Source organism: Grampus griseus (assembly GCF_964374135.1).
Source record: "Grampus griseus genome assembly, chromosome: 3".
In the NCBI taxonomy this organism is placed as follows: Eukaryota; Metazoa; Chordata; class Mammalia; order Artiodactyla; family Delphinidae; genus Grampus; species Grampus griseus.
Genome location: NC_139019.1, coordinates 117,068,523 through 117,090,499, shown reverse-complemented (window position 1 = coordinate 117,090,499; position 21,977 = coordinate 117,068,523). Strand labels below are relative to the sequence as shown.

The following is a 21,977-nucleotide window of genomic DNA, read 5'->3' as shown; positions in this document are numbered from 1 at the left end:
CTTTGTGGCGGAGGAGAAAGGAGACTTGGGTCTGCTTTTTAGGTTCTGAAAACAAGCCAGAGTGGAGAGAGAGAGTTAACACCAGACTTAGTAAAGCTTTTAAGACAAAACTTGTTAAATGTGATCTAGACAGACATAGGGAACTTTCTGCAGATTTCTGAGGTCTATAAGGAAGGGCTCATGTGGATAGGAAAAAGGAGTAGGGAGTTGCTACATGGGAGAGATTTGCCATTATTACAAAAACTGGCTAAGTGGCTTGTTTCCATTAGATGACCTCACTGGTCACTGTTGTCAGTCGTGCTGTTCCCTTTCTCTTTTTTCTCCTGGGTCTTGTTACCCTTCTTCTTTTTCTTCTTTTTCTTGGTCTCCTCCTTTTTGCCGAAGGTTATGAAGTCACTTTTGTCAATTTGGCTGTTAGTAGGCTCCTGCCGGATGGAGATGATTGCAGGAGATCCTGGGATAATGAATTTGTCTGGCAACTCACCGGGACCAGATTGTTTGGGGTTGCCTGGTCCGTATTTAAAGGTCCAGCTGTTGCTGTTGACACCAGCACCGACTGGAGGGGACACCTCTCCTGCCTCTGGTTCTGCAAGACAAACCATCACAAGTCAGTCACAGAGTCAACATATGCTTTCCATATGCCACACCAGGAGCCTGAACACAGGAGAGGCTGCACAGATGGTCATGGCCCCCATGAAATCGTGAGTTATTTCTTCAAGCCTAGGGCAAGGCCAATGTTTGGAAACAATTTTTTTCACCAGAGGGTCCAGAAATCTAGGTTTCTAGTAACATATTTTTGGTTCTTTGTGAAGAATTTTCTAAAGAATATCTGGTTGTGATTACCCTGCCTGGGAGTGGGGCAGGAAATGTACTGGATTAAAGCAGAATATGCAATAAAGTACCTAGGAATAAATTTAACCAAGAAGACGAAAGACCCGTACACTGGAAACTTTACGACATTTATGAAAGAAATTGAAGGAGATAGAAACAAATGGAAAGATATTCCATGCTCATGGATTGGAAGAATTAATATTGTTAAAATGCCCATACTACCCAAAGCAATCTATAGATCCAATGCAATCCTTATCAAAATTCCAATGGCATTTTTCACAGAAATAGAACAAACAATACTAAAATTTGTATGGAACCACAAAAGAACCCAGTAGCCAAAGCGTTTTTTAATTTTATTTTTTAGATTTATTTATTTATGCATGCATGCATGCATGCCACATGGCATGTGGGATCTTAATTACCCTACCAGGGATCAAACCTGTGCCCTCTGCAGTGGAAGCATGGAGTCTTAACCATTGGACCACCAGAGAAGCCCCAGCCAAAGAATTCTTGAGAAAGAAGAACAAAGGTGGAGGCACCAAGCTTCTAAAATATATTACAAAGCTATAGTAATCAAAACAGTATGGCATAAAAAGACACACAAATCATGGAAGAGAATACAGAGCCCAAAAATAAACTCATGCAAAAATGGTCAGTTAATTTATGGCAAACAAGCCAAGAACATACAATGGGAAAAGGACAGTGTCTTCAATAAATGATGTTAGAAGAAATGGACAGCCACATATAAGAGAATGAAACTGGGCCTCTATCTTACACCATACACAAAAACTAACTCAAAATGGGTTACAAACTTGAACATAAGACCTGAAACCATAGAACTCCTAGAAGAGATCATAAGCAGTAAGCTCTTTACCATCAGTCTTAGCAATGATTTTTTTGAATCTGATAACAAAAGCAAAAATAAACAAATGATACTACATCAAACTAAAAATCTGCTGCAAAAAGAAGGAAACCAACGAAATGAAAAGGCAACCTACAGAATGGGAGAAAATATTTTCAAATCCTATATCTTATAAGGGGTTAGTATCCAAAATATATAAAGAAGTCATAGAATTCAATATTAAAAAACTCCAAACAATCTGATTGAAAAATGGAAAGAAGATCTGAATAGACATTTTTCCAAAGACGACATACAGATGGCCAACAGGTATGTGAAAATGTGCTCAATGTCACTAATCATCAGAGAAATACAAATCAAACCCACAATGAGCTATCACCTCACACCTGTTAGAATGGCTGTTATCAAAAAAACTAGAAATAGGGCTTCCCTGGTGGCGCAGTGGTTGAGAGTCCGCCTACTGATGCAGGGGACACGGGTTCGTGCCCCGGTCTGGGAAGATCCCACACGCTGCGGAGCGGCTGGGTCCGTGAGCCATGGCCGCTGAGCCTGCGCGTCCGGAGCCTGTGCTCCGCAACGGGAGAGGCCACAACAGTGAGAGGCCCGCATACCGCAAAAAAAAAAAAAAAAAAAAAAAAAAAAAACTAGAAATAGAAAGTGTTGGTGAGGGTATGGAGAAAAGGGATCCCTTGTCCACTGTTGGTGGGAATGTAAATTGGTGTAGCCACTATGGAAAAGAGTATGGAGGTTCCTCAAAATATTAAAAATAGAGCTAGCATATGATCCAGCAATTCCACTTCTGGGTATGTATCTAAAGAAAGCAAAAACACTATCTTGAAAAGATATATGTACCCCCATGTTCACTGCAGCATTATTTACAATAGCAAAGATATGGAAGCAATTTAAGTGTTCATCGATGGATGAATGGATAAAGAAAATGTGATACACACACACACAGACACACACACACACACACACACACACACACACACAGCTGAATTTTATATATATATATAATTCAGCCATAAAAAAGAAAGACATCTTGCCATTTGTGACAACATGAGTGGACCTCAAGGGCATTATGCTAAGTGAAATAAGTCAATATTTAAATATTTGACAAAATAACACCGAGAAAGACAAATACCACATGATCTCACTTATATGTGGAATCTAAAAAAACAAACAAAAAAACAAGCTTATAGATACAGAAAACAGATTGGTGGTTGCTAGATGGTGGTGGTGGTAGTGAAGGGTGCCAAAAGGTACAGACTTACAGTTATAAAATAAATAAGTCATGGGATGTAATGTACAGTACAGTAACTACAGTTAATAATACTGTATTGCATATTTGAAAGCTGCTAAGAGAATAGATCTTAAAAGTTCTCATCATAATAAAAAATTTTTTTGTAACTATATATAGTGAGAGATGTTAGCTAGTCTTATTGTGATAATTTTACTATGTATACAAATAGTAAATCATGTTGTACACCTGGAACTATTATGTGTCAATTATATCTCAATTAAAAATAAAAGATAAGATATATATAGGTACATGTAAAGTATTATAGGACCGAGAGGCAAAAATTATTAACTACACTTGAGAAAGTCAATTGAGATTCCAAGAGAGGTGAAATTTACGCTGAGACTTGAGAAAATGATTATGCATCCATAGGGGTTTCCAGTGCAAGACTTTCCCAAGAGTCTAGTTGGAAGACACACCATAAAGTATACCAATGACTTCTAGAAGAGTAGAGGTCAGAGCTAGAGAAGAAGAGTAATGGTCTGTCTGAGCGAAGTGATCCCAGTGGCCATGACATTGAAACCTTTTGGCATCACAGCAGTGTTCGGTGGAGCCATGGAAAGTTCTGCCAGATAAACAGTTTACGTTTGATTGTAGTTTGGGATTCTCTACATTTGCTACTTCCATCTCCTTACCTTCCACCACTTCTCAATCTCCTCTAATTTGGTATCCTTGAGCACTACTTTTCTAACATTGTTCATGGCAAGCTCACTGATTATATTACTTCCAAAGCCAGTGGTCACATTTTAGTCTTCATCTTATTGAACTTCTCAGCAGCATTAATAATCCCCTTCTTGAAACACTTATTTTTTTATGAGTTCCGTATCAAACCATTCTCCTGACCACTCTCTCTGGCTGTTCTTTGTCAGTTTCCTCGCAGGATCCTCTTTACCTATGTATTGCAGCTTCCTTGGGTTTGGCCCTAGACCTTTTCTTCTTCTTTTTCTTCACTGTCTCCTTTTGGAATCTCAGCCTGTCCATGGGTAAACATACCATCTAAATATGCTGATGAGATACAAATGTATACTTAAAGCCCATAGGTCTCTCCAATCTCATGTATCCAACTGCCTATCTGGTATCTCCTCTTGGCAGTCTCATGGGCAACTCAAACTGAAGGAATCTGAAATCAAACTCATGATTCCTCTCCTCTATTCCCTTCTAAATCTCTCATCTCAATCGATGATATGCCATTCACTCCAATGCTCAAGGCAGAAGCTTCAGAGCCATTATTCATTTTTCTCTATTCTTCATTTATAATATACCAACATCTGTCATTTCAGCCTCCTAAACATATCTAGACTTTGTCCTCTTCTCCCCATTTTCACTGCTGCTACCTTTTTTCAGGACACAATTATCTTGTATGTGAATTACAACAATAGCCTCTTCCTTGTTCAGCCTGCTTCTACTTTTGCCTCTCTCTAACCTTCCACACATAGCCAGAGTCATCTTTATTCCTTAAAGTCTTTCTCCGTTTTTAAAATACTGAAGTATAACATGCACACAGTAAAAATCCTTTAAAAAATAGAAATTATTTTATATCACTCCCCTTGCTTAAAATTATTTGAAGGTTTTCTATTGCCTTGAGAGGAAAAAAAAAAATCAAACTCCTTAACATGGTATACAAAGCCCTTCAACAGCCTGTTATCTTTTATTCTCCAATTTCACCTACAAGTGTCTCTCTTACCACTATCCTCCAGCCACACAGGTTTTCTTTCAATTCCTCAACACCCCTTGGGATTGTTTTTGCCTCAAAATCTGTACACATACGGCTTCTTTTTGCCTAGAATGGTCTCCCCTCCATGCTTAGCATGACTCCTCATTCTTCAAGTCTGTGCTTAATTGAAACCTCTTCAGAGAGGTATTCTATGACCATCCTAGCCAAGCAGCACCCCCTTCACCTCTATCTCTATCACTGTAAGGTCCAGAGAAGCAGAAAATATGTATTTATTTTTGAATGTTTAAAAAATTTTTTACTGGAGTACAGTTGATTTACAGTGTTGTGTTTCAGGTGTACGGCAAAGTGAATCAGTTATACATACACATATATCCACTCATTTTTTTTTGGATTCTTTTCCCATATACGCCAGAGTATTGAGTACGTTCCCTGTGCTATACAGCACGTTCTTTTTAGTAATCTATTCTGTAAGAAAATATAACTGTTTTATTCACCAATGTGTAGCCAGTGTCTAGCACAATTTCTGGCCCATAACAGGTGTTTGATAAATACTTGCTGGATGGATGAATGAAAGGACTGATGTGAGAAATGGAAGTGGTGCCCACTCCTTAGCAGATCAAATAAGTTTCCATTGCCGCACTTTGGAGTCCCTAAAGACAACCAGGAAATGCATGTGAAGTGCTGAGACTGACTCCAGCACAATGAAAGAGCTCAACAAATGGAATCACACATGGGCAACTATACATGGCGCAGCTCTCAGGGCTAGGACGGCAGGGTAAGGATATTGCAAATTTAGTCCAAATACCAGCAGACTGTAGGGAAAGGGAGTAAGAGAGTTTCTTTTCTCTCATAAACCCCTTTGCTACACCATGCTTCCCCTGGCAGAGCTGACACTATAGCTCTTTGGACATAGGGCTATAGATATTTTTTCTCTGAGACTGATTTCTTTGATTCGTCTAAGATAATCAAATCTGCAGTTGACCTCAGCCAGAATCTGCCTGTTGACCTGTCAAATACAGGCCCTGCCCCTGAGAGACTGAGACAAAAGTGAGAAATGCAATTAAAAGCCTCTGACTTGGCGTCTAGGAGAACTGGGTTTCAACACCACTCTGTAGTCCTTTAGTTGCTCTCACAGAGTCCAGGATGGAAAATTTTCTGACCACAGCCAGGACTCTGTATGAGGCCTTTAGGACTGTCATCTGGAGATGCAGAATTCAGAGATATTTTTATCTTGCAGAGTTAAAGGACCTTAATGGCCGTGCCTATGGGCGGAGGGAGCCTCTCACAGCAGGATCCCTAAGAGTTGATGAGTTCTTTTACATGTCACTGAGCTCCCTCGGCCTTGGCTGGGAGTCTAGGTTGGGTCTGATTCAGCCTCCACTCCAAGAAGAATTCAGGTGCATCCTCCTCATATTCAGCTTCCGCAGAGCAGAACAAGATCTGGTTTCCCCAGTGCCTCCCAGATCCTTGTACCCAACCTGTTCTGGCTGATGTGTGTGCGAACATCTCTGAGGGTTCATTCAGGTGAAATAATATCTTAAGGCTGTGACAAACAACATTTACTGACCTCCTAAATCTGAGTCCCTTTTGGCCAAGAGCACTGAAGCCCTTGGCCAGCTTCGCTTATAAAATGCTGTGACTTTGGGGCAGAATCAAGGAGATACTCCTTGATGAGAGTATCTCATGAGAAAGATGAAAAAGGAAGATGAGGAAAAGATGAGAAAGGAAGATGCACCTTTTCTACCCCTAACCCCAGCCCAGGGCCAGTCTCAGGTCAGTCAAGGGAATGTTTCTTCTTTCAGTGCTGTCTCCCTCTCCCGCTCCTGGGACCTCCCACAGGTCCCCTCCCCTCTGCTCCCAGGGACCCAGCTCACTGGCTCACAAAGACAAGACTGAGATGCAGCCATGACCCAAATGAATGGATCTATTACAGCCTGGAAAGAAGACTTCTGAGAGACCTCAAGCGGCGGAGGATCAGCCCTTCCCTGACATTCAGATTACAACCCAATGGAATTTGAAAGTTTAATAGAGTATGATCATAATTATAGTAAAAGGTTTTGCCTTTTTTTTTTAATTGGCTGATTTCTCCACAGTAGGTATACATGTAAAAATATGAACAACATACACTTTTTGTTTTACAAAGGCATACAGATCTCCAGCTTTAAAAACTGCCCTATGGGGGTAGCTGACCACTTCAGCTAATCCAATAACCCACTTTAGGCACTTCCCTTAGACACTGCCCAGGGTCTTTTGGGCAACATTCCCTACTTTCTTCTTTCATTCTAAACGAACTCTGGATGGAGTTTAGCCTCAGTGACTGGGAACAATTGAGCTGGAGGCTTTGCCAGTGCAGATGCCAGGGAAGGTCCTGAAGATTGTGAAGTAAATGCCAGACTTGTAAACCTACCCCCAACCCCTATTCTAATCTGCTCCTGACAATCAGCTAAGGCCAGGAGAGGTTTATCTGATTTACACAGACTTCCCCTAACGAAACCACCCACGGTCATTTTGACCAAGAATAGTACTTTCAGGAAAGTTTTTAGAGGGGCAAGGCTGGAGAATGTTGGAGGATTTTTAATCTTCTTTTCCTCTCCTCCTCTCGCTTTGCTCTTCTGAACTTGAGGGCTTGCCCTGGTTCTATCACTTAATGGTACATAGTCCTGGGCAATTTACATAAACGACTCTGAGCCTCAGTTGCCTCAGGCATAAAATGGAGGTGATCACCTTCCTGCCTTCATCAGGGTTATGAATTAGTTAACATTTACTCTGCCTTCCTATGTGCTAGGCACTGGGCTAAGCAGATCTGCATATGCTATATAATTTTTACTCCTCACAAGAACCATAGGAAGTAGATATTGCCAATATCCATGTCTGCTTTATAGATATGTTGGTTTTATAAATAAAGAGACTGAGGACCGATCGTCACAGGGTTACTAACTGGTGGAGTCTGGGACTCAAATCTAGGTAGTCTCACTCCAGTTACGAACGAGACCCTCATCCTGAGCTGTATATGAAGGCCCTTTGAAAACCCTGAAGCATTATACAAATATAGCTATGGCTCTGGCTACATCTGTTTAGTCATCATTTGGGAGACGGCGATGCAGGCAGGAGCCTCTAAGAAAGAATCAATAGAAAGAAGTGTGGAGGTGGGGGGAGGGGTGGGGCTGCGGGAGTGAGTGCTCAGCTCTGGAAAATCGCAGCCCAGCCGGCAGGTTGCAGCCCTCCCCTTCGCTCCCCATTCATCCCTTTGTTACCATCTCTGGGATTCTGGTGCTGAGGTTAATAAAGAGCTTCCAGAAAACCCATCATTTTGATTAAAGCGGGGGACCATCTTGCCAGACAGCACTCTGGAGCCTGCCTACCGCCCACTCCGCTAGGTTCGTGCAGCCAGCAAAGGCTATTAAATGATTACAGCCGTTTCCGGCCCCACCAGACAGCTCCCCTGGACTGCTTGTTCTCCGGTGCGGGCTGCTGCTTCTGCTGCTGCCTCTGGCCACGCAGGGAAGGGTCAGGGCACGGAAGGCTGTGCAGATTCTGGGTTTGCAAGTGAACACCCAGGCTTTCTGCACAGGGACACCTCGCTTCTCCTGGACTCCTTTCCCACCCCGCCAGCCACTGCGGCCCTTCAAGCAGCTCCAATTTCATTTGAGCCTTCTGTGGCTTTGAGCAACCATTTCTTCTGTGTGTGTGTCTTTCTCTCTCTGTCTCTCCCTCTCTTTCTCTACCAGAACTTGGCAGATTGTAGAATTATACACGCTCAGACCAAAACGCAAAAAGCATCTGCCATCAAACCCACTGAAAGACCAGGATGTAAAACATATCTCGCTCCCTCCCCACCCCCTATCCCACCATCTGTATGGTTTGTGGACTGCTTGGACAAGCTCCGCCTCCTCTCCCTCACTCGATCCTTTATGAACTGGGCAAAGTAAATCTGAGTAATTACAGCCCACAAAACACAGGAGAATGATGGCTGCAAACCCAAATCCTGTCCAGGATCAGAGACAGGGGAAGAAAGCTAAAACCACCTGGGCATTTCCCCACTGCTTCTTAGTCCTTCAGTTGACAGTGGAAAGAATTTTCCATGGAAACAGGGGAATGTAAAAATATACTCCCTGTTCTCTTTAAGACTTTAGGCCCTATAATCAGAATACTAGGCTTAAATCTGGCTACATCATGTAAATTACGTGATGTTTAGCAAATAATTATCTCTGGGCCTCAGTTTTCATGTGTAAAGGAATAATACCATCCACCTCATCGGGTTGTTACAGGATTAAATGTAATTATCCTTAGAGAGCATATAACACAGTGCCTAACATAAAGTAAAAGCTCACCACATTTTCCCTGTTAGTAAGATCAGAGTAGCAGAGATTCACTAGTTTAAGGAATATCAATCGATTGCTTATTATGGGCCAGGTACTCTCTTAGGCACTTTATTAAGCACTTTGCATATACATATATTTTATATATATATATATAATAAAAAATATATATTTTTAAGATTTCCATTTTATAGATAAGGAAAGTGAAGGCTTAAATTACCGCAAGATTGTCTGCCCTGAATCAAACAGTGATTTGGTAATACAGCTGAAAAATTATTCTTGTACTGACTCCTCAGCTCAATATTAGAATTATGACTTTTTTTTACTTCTATTGAAGCCTTGGGGATGGGGGAGAAGACAGAGCTGAGCTGATTCACAGGCCTAGCATCCTGATCCCTACAGTAGCTGGGAAGGGATGGTATGTGTGTGTGATCAGAAGGTAGGCTTGGTGATGGGGAACTAATCCGATAGCCACTCCCCAGAGGCTGCCACTTCTGGGTGTTTCACCCGCTTAGGGTGGGCTGAGTGAGCTGGAAGAAGACTGTGTGGCTGTTTGGTGCCTCAGGCCACAGCTGGGCTAATTTTCAGTAATCTTGGAGCGGAAGAGATAAATACAGTGGCATATTTTTAAAGCCACAGCTCTTGCTTTGTGCCCAAAATAACTCTGCCATTTCTAGGTTGACTATAAAGACACCACGTGCTGAGAACCCAGATTCAAAAATTGGAATGGCTGGTCTCAAATCTTCCTAGCTCCCACAGCCAGCTAAAAAAAACAAAATAAAATAACATTTCTTCTTTCTGTGACCCCGTCACCTAGGAGGGCTCAGGCTGCATGGTTTTCTCTACCTTATTTTCTCTACCTTATTTCTCTACCTACTCGTCACTGAAGTCCTCCAGGGTCTTGGGAGGGCAATTTCTTCTTACAATGTCCCCTGCCCCAGCTGCTGTTATAAGCTGGGGTAGCAGAATGCTTAAAATGAACGTTTGGGGGTCACACATTTTGAGTTGGATCTCAGCCTTAGCACTTATTTGTTGTGTAACCTTGAGCAAGTCACTCGGCCTCTCAGTATTCTTTCACATGTAAAACAAAGATAACAATATCCATCTAATGGGACTGCGATCATTAAAAAGAGACAATGCTCATAAATCACACAGAATAACATGTGGCATGCAGAAGCCGACATAGAGGATACGTATTATTACTACGCGGTAGTCCTCTAAGGAACCTGACTCCTCTAACAACTGATTCCTGGTTGCAGTGCTTCCAGAAACTATTTTCCAGGGGCCCTCCTCCCATCAGGCTCTGCCCCTCCCAGGGATCATTAAAACTGGCTAGCTGTGAGTCTTCCAGCTTAGAAACAGTTGCTAGGTAGGGAGCTATGCTCCAGAGCCCTCAGAAACACGCAGGAAGGAGGCAGCTCAGGCAAGGTGGACAGCACCCTGGATTAGGTATCAAAAGCCATGGGTTCAAATTGCCGCTCCACGATTCCACTTACTAGTCTTTTCTACTGCATTGTTTGGGTGACAGTGACTTGTAGTTTCTTTATCTGTAAAATGGATATAGTAGCTACCTCCCAGAGGCATTGTTATTCATTCAACTAAATTTATTTATTATGTACAATAAATTAGGAATGGTGCTAGGAATTAGGTGCTTTGTTATCCATTCAACTAAATTTATTTATTATGTACAATAAATCAGACATGGTACTAGGAATTAGGGTATAGGGTTATGAAGAATACTTGGACAGGTACCCTGCCCTCAAAGAGTTACAGTGTAGAAAAAGACAAGTAAATGAATAAATACAATATTGTTTTAAGGAATAAACAAGGTAGAGAAACTCTGACAACTTTATGGCATTAAACTCTCTAGAGAGTGTGTGCAGAGGTTAAGAGCACAAGAGCCTTGCTTCAGATCCTGGCCCCAACATTTACTAGACAGATGTGTGACCTTACTTAACCCTAGGTGTCTCAGTTTCCTAAGCATTAAAATGGGTATAAGAATAGACTTATCTCTGTGGGTGGTTATACAGATTAAAGGAGTTAATACATGTAAAGTGTTTAGAACAATACTTGGCTTGAGTGCACAAAACATGGTTTAAGTGCTCAATGCAGGTGAGCTATTACTGTTATTATTCACAAGTAAATTCTCTCCTTTCGATGCTCCAGTATTCTCAACCCTGAGGGCTAAGTCCCTTGAAGATGGTGTCACTGAGTTTAAGTGACAGAGAGGTGGGGGTTAGAGGGAGTGTATAACAAGTGCAGTCAACCCCAGATAAGAGAGCGCCAATCTGATATGTTCATACCCTATAACCAATAATCCCACTTCTGAAAATTTATTCTATATAACACTAGGAGTGCAAAATATATATGTATAAGAATGCGGGGACTTCCTGGTGGTCCAGTGGGTAAGACTCCGTGCTCCCAATGCAGAGGGCCCGGGATCAATCCCTGGTTGGGGAACTAGGTCTCGCATGCACGCCGCAACTAAGAGATTCCTCATGCCGCAACTAAAGATCCCGCGTGCCGCAACAAAGACCAGGCACAGCCTAAATAAATAAATAAATATTTAAATAATAAAGAAAAAAGAATGTGTAAGTTGTTTAAAAAACGAATAGGGACTTCCCTGGTGGTCCAGTTGTTAAGAATCTGCCTTCCAATGCAGGGAACGTGGGGTCGATCTCTGGTCAGGGAACGAAGATCCCACATGCCGCGGGGAAACTAAACCTGCCTGTCACAATTAGAGAGCCCGCACACCCCAACTACTGAGACCGTGTGCCGCCTCTCAACTAGAGAGAGGCCCGCGTGCCACAAGGAAGAGCCTGCGCGCCACAACGAAAGATCCTGCGTGCCGCAACTAAGGCCTGATGCAGCCAAACAAATATTTTTTAAAAACCATATATACCAATGGGAAACTGGATAAATAACATAATATAGACATACAACACTGTATGCCCTTATTAAAGAAGAATGAGGCAGGTCTATATGTAGTGACTTGGAAAGGTATTTGTTAAAAAATAAAAACAAGCTATATACTAATATGCATGATATTATCCCATTTTGCTTTTTGAAAGCCTACATATTTTTAATAGACATAGAAAAAACATTCATACATCAATTACATAATTAAAAATTAATTTGAAAAATATTTGGAAGAGTGAACCCTGGTGTAAACTCTGGACTCTGGGTGACAGTGATGTGTCAGCATAGATTCATCAACTGTAACAAATGCACGCTCTGGTGCTGGTTAACAATAGTGGTGGAGCCTGGGCAGGTGTGAGGACAGGAGCTTACGGGAACTCTCTGTACTTTCCACTCAATTTTGCTATGAACCGAAAACTGCTCTAAAGAAATAAAGTTTATTAATTAAAAAATATATTTGAAGCATACAGACAAAACTGTTAATGGTGGTTGCCTCACTAAAGGGGAGTGGAACGGAGGAAAACTTGAATATTTTCACATAAATGATGCTGTACTGTTTAATATTTACATCAACAATGTAACTGCGTATTATTTTATAATACAGTACTTTAAACTTTACAGTACAAAAAATCTGGGGGATACACACTAAGCTCTTGGTAGTGGATGACTGAAGTAAGGGAGTAAGGTGCTACCCATTTTTTAAATTAATTAATTATGGGCTTCCCTGGTGGCGCAGTTGTTGAGAGTCCGCCTGCCGATGCAGGGGACACGGGTTCGTGCCCCGGTCCGGGAGGATCCCACATGCCGCGGAGCGGCTGGGTCCGTGAGCCATGGCCGCCGAGCCCGCGCGTCCGGAGCCTGTGCTCCACAACGGGAGAGGCCACAACAGTGAGAGGCACGCATACCACAACAACAACAACAAAAAAAAACTAGCTCAAAAACTAGCTGAGGCAAAATGTCACTGCCCCAGGTAGCCTGCATCCAGGACCAGCTATGTAATTTGCAGGGTCCACTACAAAATGAAAATGGGGGGCCCCTTGTAAAAAATGATTAAGAACTTCAAGGCGGTGAGAGCATAGTATTAAACCAAACAGGGCATTTTCCAAGTGCCAGGCCCCATGCAGCAGCCTTGCCTGGACCCCAGAGCCCACCGCCGGGCTCCTCCTTCAGTACTGCAACCTGACAGTGACTCTTCACAGTGGTCTCACCCTGCCTGTCCCACGTGAAACTGGGTGAGGCAACACCATGTCACTCAGTGAGAGCACTGCGTCTGGTTTTCGTTAGGTTTTCACATTTTCTCTTCTCTGTCTTCCCCCCAACCCCGTACTTTGTCACAATCTGCTCTTCTTAAGATTTAGCAGCAATCCCAGGCTCTCCGTTGCTGTGCCCCTTTGCAGCCTTGAGCAACCATTTCTAGACAAACCGTGATATCTCTGCACTGAGGGTGTAAAACGGAGGTGCTGTCAGAATACTGCAGGGAGGAGGGCAGGAGAACGAGTGTCGTCGGGGAGAACCCTCTCCACCACCACCACCCTACGACTCTGTGCACCCTAAGACCATTCCATTTCATCTAGCAAAGACGTTGTGAATCCTATATACTGTGTGCCAGGTGTTGTGCTAAGTGCCAGGTGTATTAAACTGAGAAAATAGTAACGTGAGCTAAGCATTGTGCCAAGCATTTCACAGGCATCATCTCACTTAATCCTTACAGCAGCCTTCGGTCTTTCCTTTTATACACATTAATAAATCTGAGGCACAGTGATGAAGCTGTACCACAGGGAGCTCAGGCACTGTGCAATGCCATGCTACCTCCCTTAAAAAGCTAACACAGGCAAAGTTTAAACAAGTCTTCCCTTCACGCTCCACATTTTCTTGGACACGATCAAACCAAGTCCAGCAGAGTTACCTAAGAACATCTCCAAGGCCACGCCTTTTTACAAAAATGCTGCATTCATCACCCTCTTGGTCCCACATTTCTAGACACTCAACATTTCTAATCCCTGATTTAGGTGGAGGAAAACACTAGGTTGATAGCTTATGAATTTGTCTTGACACATTACAGGATGATTTTTGCAGATTCAGTAGAGCTAAGGAGGCTCAACAGAGGCTCCTTTCTTAAAAACAAACAAACAAACCTGGTGGCTCTCCACTGCCAGCAACTGAATGAAAGTTCTAATTCTTTAGCAGGATTGTTAAAGCCCAACAAAATCTGACACCAGTCCAGCTTTCTGATCTCATTTCCCAACAGTCCTCCACCTTACCCCGCCCATCAAATGCACTCATTCTGTTCACCCAGAATATGCCTTCTGGGTTTAAGGCTCACACACGCGCATGTATTGTTCCCTTTGTCTGGAACTCTCTTTCTTCCCACATTCTATGTACCATCCTTCAATACCCAGTATTGAATGCCACATACTCTTTGATCTGGTCCCCTAAATTCCCAATTCCATCTTCTGGGCTCCCACAATATCTAACATTCATGGTTGCTGAGGGAGGGTTTGAGCCCTGTGAAAACAATTAAAGAGGTCCTTATCAGGAAAGATGATCCAGCTGACCATATTTACATGGGGTTTGCATGGATTACAACATAGATAGACTCTGGGTCCCATTCTGGACCGACAAGCTTCCTTATTGGACCTGCCTATACATGGCACTATTACGGTCCTGACACTGTAATAGTCCCACCTTATTTCTTTACATTTCTGTCTCCCCCACTAGATGATGAGGACAGGACTGTGTTATATTTAGTATCGTATTCGCATCACCTAGAACAAAGACTGGCTGTAAGTAGGTACTTAACAAATGTTTGTTTAATGACTATAGGAAGCTCCAACCAAATTCTACACTGAAGGCAAGCCAAGGAGAGCACCCTTGGACGGGATAGTCTAATACTTTGTGTGTGTGTGTGTGTGTGTGTATGTGTGTGCGTGTGAGAGAGACAGAGAGAGGGAGAGGGAAGGAGGGAGGAAGAGAGAGGATATGAATGAATGAAGGGGTATTTTAAAAGAGAATGCTTCTAGTGGTGGTGGTTAATGGTAAAGTTCTAGGGACCTGCCTGTTAGGTGAGTTTTGTGATGATCTTCCTAGTGCCCTTCAAATCACAACCATTTAGAAGGCTAGTATCTGGGCTTCCCTGGTGGCGCAGTGGTTGAGAGTCCACCTGCCGATGCAGGGGACACAGGTTCATGCCCCAGTCCAGGAAGATCCCACATGCCGCGGAGCGGCTGGGCCCGTGAGCCATGGCCGCTGAGCCTGCGCGTCCAGAGCCTGTGCTCTGCAACGGGAGAGGCCACAACAGCGAGAGGCCCGCGAACCACAAAAAAAAAAAAAAAAAAAGAAGGCTAGTATCTTGGAGGCAAGGTTGTGACCCTGAGTGTGAAAAGACCAAGGAAACTAATTTATATCTCTAAGTGCCCAGAATTAGAGACAGCACACTGAAAAGCTCATCTTCCCTACAGAAATCTCCCCAAGACAGGTATTTAGAATCAATTTATACTTGGTCCAACAAAGGGAAATTGACATGACACTGATCATTGACTAAACACAACTCCACTGGCTGCAGATTGAGGGACAGCAGTCGGATCGACATCTTAGTGACACAAGGAGCCTCTAGGGGATGCTGGCCTCCAAGGAGAACCTTCCATGGGTCTCATGGCTAGTCACTGTCAGAGGCAAGAGGGTGATTTAGTCTCCAGTCAGAGCTGCTGAGAGTGCTGAGATGCTCCAGGCTTTGGAAGTGCTTAGCCTGTTAGGATCTCAAGGAGGCAGCTAGTGTGAGAATAGGTTTGTTAGGCAAAATGCTCCTAAAAATCAAACAAACAAATCCTGAATGCATGTGTATCCACAGAATTGGCCTACCACCACCCTGCCCCTGACACAGGAGGCATCCCTGAGGAAAAGTGAGATTTAGAAATAGTGACTGACTTTTTTGCTAGCTACCATGCCCTTTATTCATTTATTTATTTTATTTTAAAATATTTAATTTTTTGGTTGCGCCGCGCGGCATGTGGGATCTTAGTTCCGCGACCAGGGATCAAACCCGCCCCCCACCCCCCCACCCCTGCATTTGAAGCATGGAGTCCTAACCACTGGACTGCCAGGGAATTCCCTGGATTGTGTTTCCTGACTGCGCCAAATTAGGATCAACAGTTACTGTTCTTTCATGACATACCTCTTACCTAATTAATTCTCTTTCTCTGCTCTAGCTCAGCCAATCAAACCAGGACAGTTCCCCTTCCTCACTAAGGGAGAGGTCTGCCATTCTTGATTTTCTTCCCTTGCATTGCTAGAGGCCCTGTGGTATTCTCCAGAACTTCTTTACCAACAATAAGCCTGATTCTGAACTTTGATTTCCTCAGGTGGCCCCATGCATCGATTCCTAATTAGCTAAGGTCTGGAGAGAAAGCGGGTGATGGATATGTCTCCAGCAAACTTCTGGCAATTAATAGCTTTTAAAAGGCTTTTAGAGTCTAGTCCACACTGACTACACCCTCTTCAGGGTCCTAATATGCACCTTATTTTACCTTCGTCTCTACTGAAATTTACACACAGACACACACAGACACTGCTGCCTGCACATAAATTACTCTGAGGTAGGCAGGATAATGGTGCCCCAGAGATGCCCAGGTCCTAGGAACTCCTGAAACCTGTGAATATGTTATGTTACATGGTAAAAAAAGACTTTGCAGATGTGATTAAATTAAGGATCTTGTGCTAGAGTGATTATCCTGGATTATCTAGGTGGGTCCAATGTAATCGCAAGGGTCCTTACGAGGGAAAGAGGGAGGCAGGGGAGTCAGAGTGAGATTAGCAGATGCTACGTAGCTGGCTTTGAAGATGGAGCAAGGAGCCACTAAGCCCAGAAATGAAGGCAGCCTGAGAGCTGGAAGACAAGGAAAAAGGTCCTCCCCTAGAGCCTCCAGAAGGAATGCAGCCCTTCCAACACACTGATTTTTTTTTTTTTTTTGGCTGCTTTTTGGGTGGGTCTTCGTTACTGCACGTGGGCTTTCTCTAGTTGCAGTGAGCGGGGGCTACTCTTCGTTGTGGTGTGCAGGCTTCTCACTGCGGTGGCTTCTCTTGTAGCAGAGCTCAGGCTCTAGGCACGCGGGCCTCAGCAATTGTGGCTCGCAGGCCCTAGAGCGCAGGCTCAGTAGTTGTGGCACACGGGCGCGGTATGTGGGATCTTCCCGGACCAGGGCTCGAACCTGTGTCCCCCTCATTGGCAGGCGGATTCTTAACCACTGTGCCACCAGGGAAGCCCCAACATGCTGATTTTTAACCCAGAGAAACCCATTTTGGACTTCTGGTTTCCAGAACTATAAGGTAATAAATTTGTATTGTTTTCAATCACCCAGTTCGTGGTCATTCATTATGGCAGCCCTAGAAACTAATACAGATTTTGGTATCTGGAAGTGGAGTGTTGCTGTTACAAATAAGTAAAAATGTAAAAGTGGCTTTGGAATTGGGCAGTGGGCAGAGACTGGAGGGCTTTGAGGAACATGAAGAAATTGCCTGGATTACCTTGAAAAGACTGTTAGTAGAAATATGGATATTAATGACTCTGCCAGAGAGGACTCAGAAGTGAGGAGTATGGTAGAGAAAACATATATTGTCTTGGGGAATACCTAACTTGTCATGAACAGACTGTTGTAGAAATATGGACATTAAAGGTGCTGCCAGAGAGGGCTCAGATGGAAATGAGCAACATGTTATTGGAAATTGAAGGAAAGTGGATCCTTGTTACATAGTGGCAGGAACCTACCTACATTTTAGCCAGCAGTAAAACCCATTTTGTACTTCTGACCTCTAGAACTGTAACATAATAAATCTGTATTGCTTTAAGTCACAAAGTTTGCAGAAACTGATTACAGCAGGAATGGGGAAATACTATAGACCCCTACAGTCAGCCTGGAACTCAGACAGTGAATAGTCTTCTCCTAGTTACCCAACTATTCGCTTCACCTGGCAAGTGGGACAAAGTAGTGTATTATTTAAATGCATAGAGTTCAGCAGCAGGCAGACATGGGTTCAAATATAGCCTCAGCCATTGCTATTCCCTGATGAGTTCAACAAATATTTATTAAGCACCATCATGTACTAGACAGCTGCCTCAATACTGGGAATATAATAGTGAGCAAAAAACACCAACTAGATGTAAGGAAGGATGACTGTAAGGAAGTCATTTAATTCCTGGGAGCCTCAATTTTCCTAATCTAGAACATGGGAATAATAATCACTTCTCTCTTGTTTAAGGACGCAATACATGTAAAGTCCTTATCACAGTTCTCCATAAATAACAGCTATTATATAGTCTTCCTTTCTCTTGTTCTAAAATACTATTTCTACAACCCAGGGGGGCAAAAGCACAGGATTCAAAAACTTGGAAACTTCAACGACAAAGACCCTCCAACTGACACACACACCTCCCTACTAATAGGCATTAGCTGAGAGAAGGGAACTTCTGCTAACTTCTAATATTCCTTGCTCATCATCACACACAGAGCCAGCCTCACAGGCTCAAGGGCATCCATCTCAGGGCTGTTTACACGTCTGGTGATGCCCTTCTCCCCCCAAAACTCTGACATGGAGCTTGGTGTGCATCTAACATAAGTCATTTACACTGGCTGAAGCTTCTAGCTTTGTCACAGACCTTTGGGTGACACCAGGTGACTATGGAAACAGACATATGACATATGTGTGCTTGGGTAAGACAGTATCTACGACGCAGAGTCAAAGAAAATAAGAGAGGTGACTTGGAGAATGTCACCTCACTACTCAGCTTGGCCCACGATGTCACCTAGAGCAACAGCTCTGGACACGGGATTGGGCCAATGTTGGAAGTAAACCCAAGCTGGCAGGCTTTCTTGGACCATCAACAACAAACTTGTTTGTTCAGACTTTCTGTACAGGACAGGCTTTCCTTCTTTTTAAAGTTTGTTTGGTTGTTTTTCACACGCAATCGCAGCTAGAATCGGGAGGCTTAGGGTACTCTGCTTGGGATTCAGCAGCCCAGGGACACGACTCTAGCAACAATAAACTTCCCATCATTCCTGTTGTCTTGTGGATGCAAATTTGGTTCCTGAAAGTTACCTTTTCACACCCTAACCTTCTGTAGTTAACCTCTTGAGTCTGACTTCTACAAAGCTCTCCATTTCCTATTTTAAAACTATGCAAAAACATCCTTTTTTCCCCTTTATTTCCTTTGGTACTGCCATCCTCAGGACTGCCTTCTCCCATCCTTCACCTAGCCCACTGCCTTGGAGTTAGACCTTTCCAGGCAGCGTACTGCTGGGGAAGCTCTTGGTCTCACTGAGATGAGAGTGGAACAGTATCCATCTCTTCTCCCTGTCCTTTCTATAACTGTGGGTAACAAGCTCCAAGTGCTGAGGCAGAGAGAGGCTCCTCTCCAACCCACAGGCTCATTTCCAGGCCTCCTGGCACTGACTGAGCTCTCTTATGACCCTCCCCTAGAGGCCCCTAGTCTCCAGCCAGTGCTTGACCTGAATATGTTTCTCCAGGTTAGGCAATGACCTTCTCAACTGCAAAGCTAACTGCCTCTGAGAAAAAGAACTTTTTAAGTTCTTTTGGAAACTGGACTGAGTTGCTCTGAAAATATCTGTCATTAAAGATCCTTGCTGTTGCTGGGGACCAGCTCTCGTTTCTAGTTTACTAGAATCAGTGAGGCTGAGGGCAACGCCTGCTGGAGCTGCAAAGCTTAAAGGCATTACAAGTTATCACTACCCCTCTGCCCTCAAACCAGGCCATAAATAGGTCTTTCTTGTCCAAGCACCTCCCAGGGAGGTGCTCCAAGCCCACCAATTCTATACAACCCAAGCACTCTTTCCAACAGAATGAACTGCTGACCCTCACCCGCCACTTCCGCTTCCCCACAAAGCTCTCAAACATACAGGTGGCCTGTTGTTTTTGAGCCAAGTCAGGTAGCAGAGTTGGTAACACACACACACACACCCTTCCTTGGTCCCTGAGACCCTAGGATCTCCCCAACAGAAACTTGAATTTCCCTTTCGATAAGGGGCTTAAAAATTCAGCTACAGTACAGCCACTATGGAGAACAGTATGGAGGTTCCTTAAAAAACTACAAATAGAACTACCATATGACCCAGCAATCCCACTACTGGGCATATACCCTGAGAAAACCATAATTCAAAAGGAGTCATGTACCAAAATGTTCATTGCAGCTCTATTTAAAACAGCCCGGAGATGGAAACAACCTAAGTGCCCATCATCGGATGAATGGATAAGGAAGATGTGGCACATATATACAATGGAATATTACTCAGCCATAAAAAGAAATGAAATTGAGCTATTTGTAATGAGGTGGATAGACCTAGAGTCTGTCATACAGAGTGAAGTAAGTCAGAAAGAGAGACAAATACCGTATGCTAACACATATATATGGAATTTAAGGGAAAAAAATGTCATGAAGAACCTAGGGGTAAGACAGGAATAAAGACACAGACCTACTAGAGAACGGACTTCAGGATATGGGGAGGGGGAAGGGTGAGCTGTGACAAAGCGAGAGAGAGGCATGGACATATATACACTACCAAACGTAAGGCAGATAGCTAGTGGGAAGCAGCCGCACTGCACAGGGAGATCAGCTCGGTGCTTTGTGTCCACCTAGAGGGGTGGGATAGGGAGGATGGGAGGGAGGGAGACGCAAGAGGGAAGAGATATGGGGATATATGTATATGTATAGCTGATTCACTTTGTTATAAAGCAGAAACTAACACACCATTGTAAAGCAATTATACCCCAATAAAGATGTTAAAAAAAAAAGAAGAAGAAGAAAATCTATTCCAGCATTTTGGAATAAAATTTTGTCCCCCCCCCCGCCAAAAAAAAGGACGGTGTGTAGAGAAAGCTAGAAGGGAGGGTTATTCAGAAACTCTCCTGTCCCAAGCAACACTCAAACAAAAGAAGAATGAAGTGTATTATTTTCCTAAGACATACGCAGAAGTTGTTTCTCATGATGAAGTTTGCAGGGGCCAGACTGTACTGCTCCAGTGGCTCATTAGGTGGATCAATGATAACCAGAGGGACTGTAATGAGTCTCCATTTCCTGACCCTGCATTAGCTGCTTCTCTGCATCTGTGGGATTTGAAGGAAACTGCAGCCTAAGAGAACAGCTCCTGCCCCTCCTCTCTCCTCACTACACTCTCCTCTCCAAAATGTATGCCCAGGAGCACACGTCTGAGTGCACAAGGGATTCGATTTTCAGGAGGCACATGATCTGTTGTGGGTCTCTGACATAGAAGAAATTCTTTTACTATGTATCACGGCCCCAATCCTGACTGTATCCTGCCCAGGGCTACCGAACCTGGAAGAATGGGTGTAGGAAAAATGAGAGAGGTGCAGGGAATACAGGGTGGAGGGAAAGAAATATCTCAGAATCTATTTACTCAACAGAAACTTTTGATTTCAGGAAAAGCAGGAATTCTTCATTCTAGTTTTTTATTTACATGACCATTAAAAATAGAGGTGCAGAGAGTTCTCCTAAGAAGGAGTTGAAGAAAGTCACGGATGGAGCCAGCAGAGACTTAAACTTCCTGGCTTCTCCTGGGTAGAGAATTCTAATTCCCCTTCTCACACCACCTCCCTCTCTCCCTCCAGGCCAGGTCAGAACACACAAGATAAGCTACATAGAGAACTCCAACAGACATGATGAGCTCCACGCCCCCGGAAGGTAAAAGTGTATCTTACACAAGGACTTACTTTCCTCAGCTACTAGACACAACTACGGCAAGCTGGCACTCCTGGGCTGTGAGATGCAAGGTGAGAGTGGAGGATACTGACGGGAGGGAGCTGCTCCACCCACATAGATCGCAGATCTTATTTTTTTTTTCCTGATAAAGATATGCACACATCTCCCAGGACTACCGTTGCCATGACAACAGCAGAAGTTGAGGGTGAGCAGGTTAGTGGAACGGCATGCTTTCTAAATTCTCAAACAAGGCCTGAGGCTGCAGTCACTCATGATGTGGAAAAATTCATGTTGACGGTACTCCTATATGGATTCCCCCAAATTTAAGGATCATGGCTTCTTTCTGGGGG

The 21,977-nt window shown here is 43.5% G+C and overlaps 1 protein-coding gene across 9 annotated transcripts in view; it reads right to left on the bottom strand.

The window, feature by feature from the left end:
* Positions 1 to 224: 224 nt before the first annotated feature.
* LOC309819592 (protocadherin alpha-C2) overlaps positions 225 to 21,977 on the bottom strand; it is a gene marked incomplete at its 5' end in the record, with an annotated part of 157,208 nt that continues 135,455 nt past the window's right edge. For all 9 annotated transcript variants that reach the window (XM_082649926.1, XM_082649922.1, XM_082649923.1 and 6 more), the window contains one exon: positions 225 to 586. In XM_082649926.1, the coding sequence (XP_082506052.1) occupies positions 276 to 586 (311 nt within the window). In that variant the 3' untranslated portion in view covers positions 225 to 275. The remainder of the gene's footprint in view (positions 587 to 21,977) is intronic.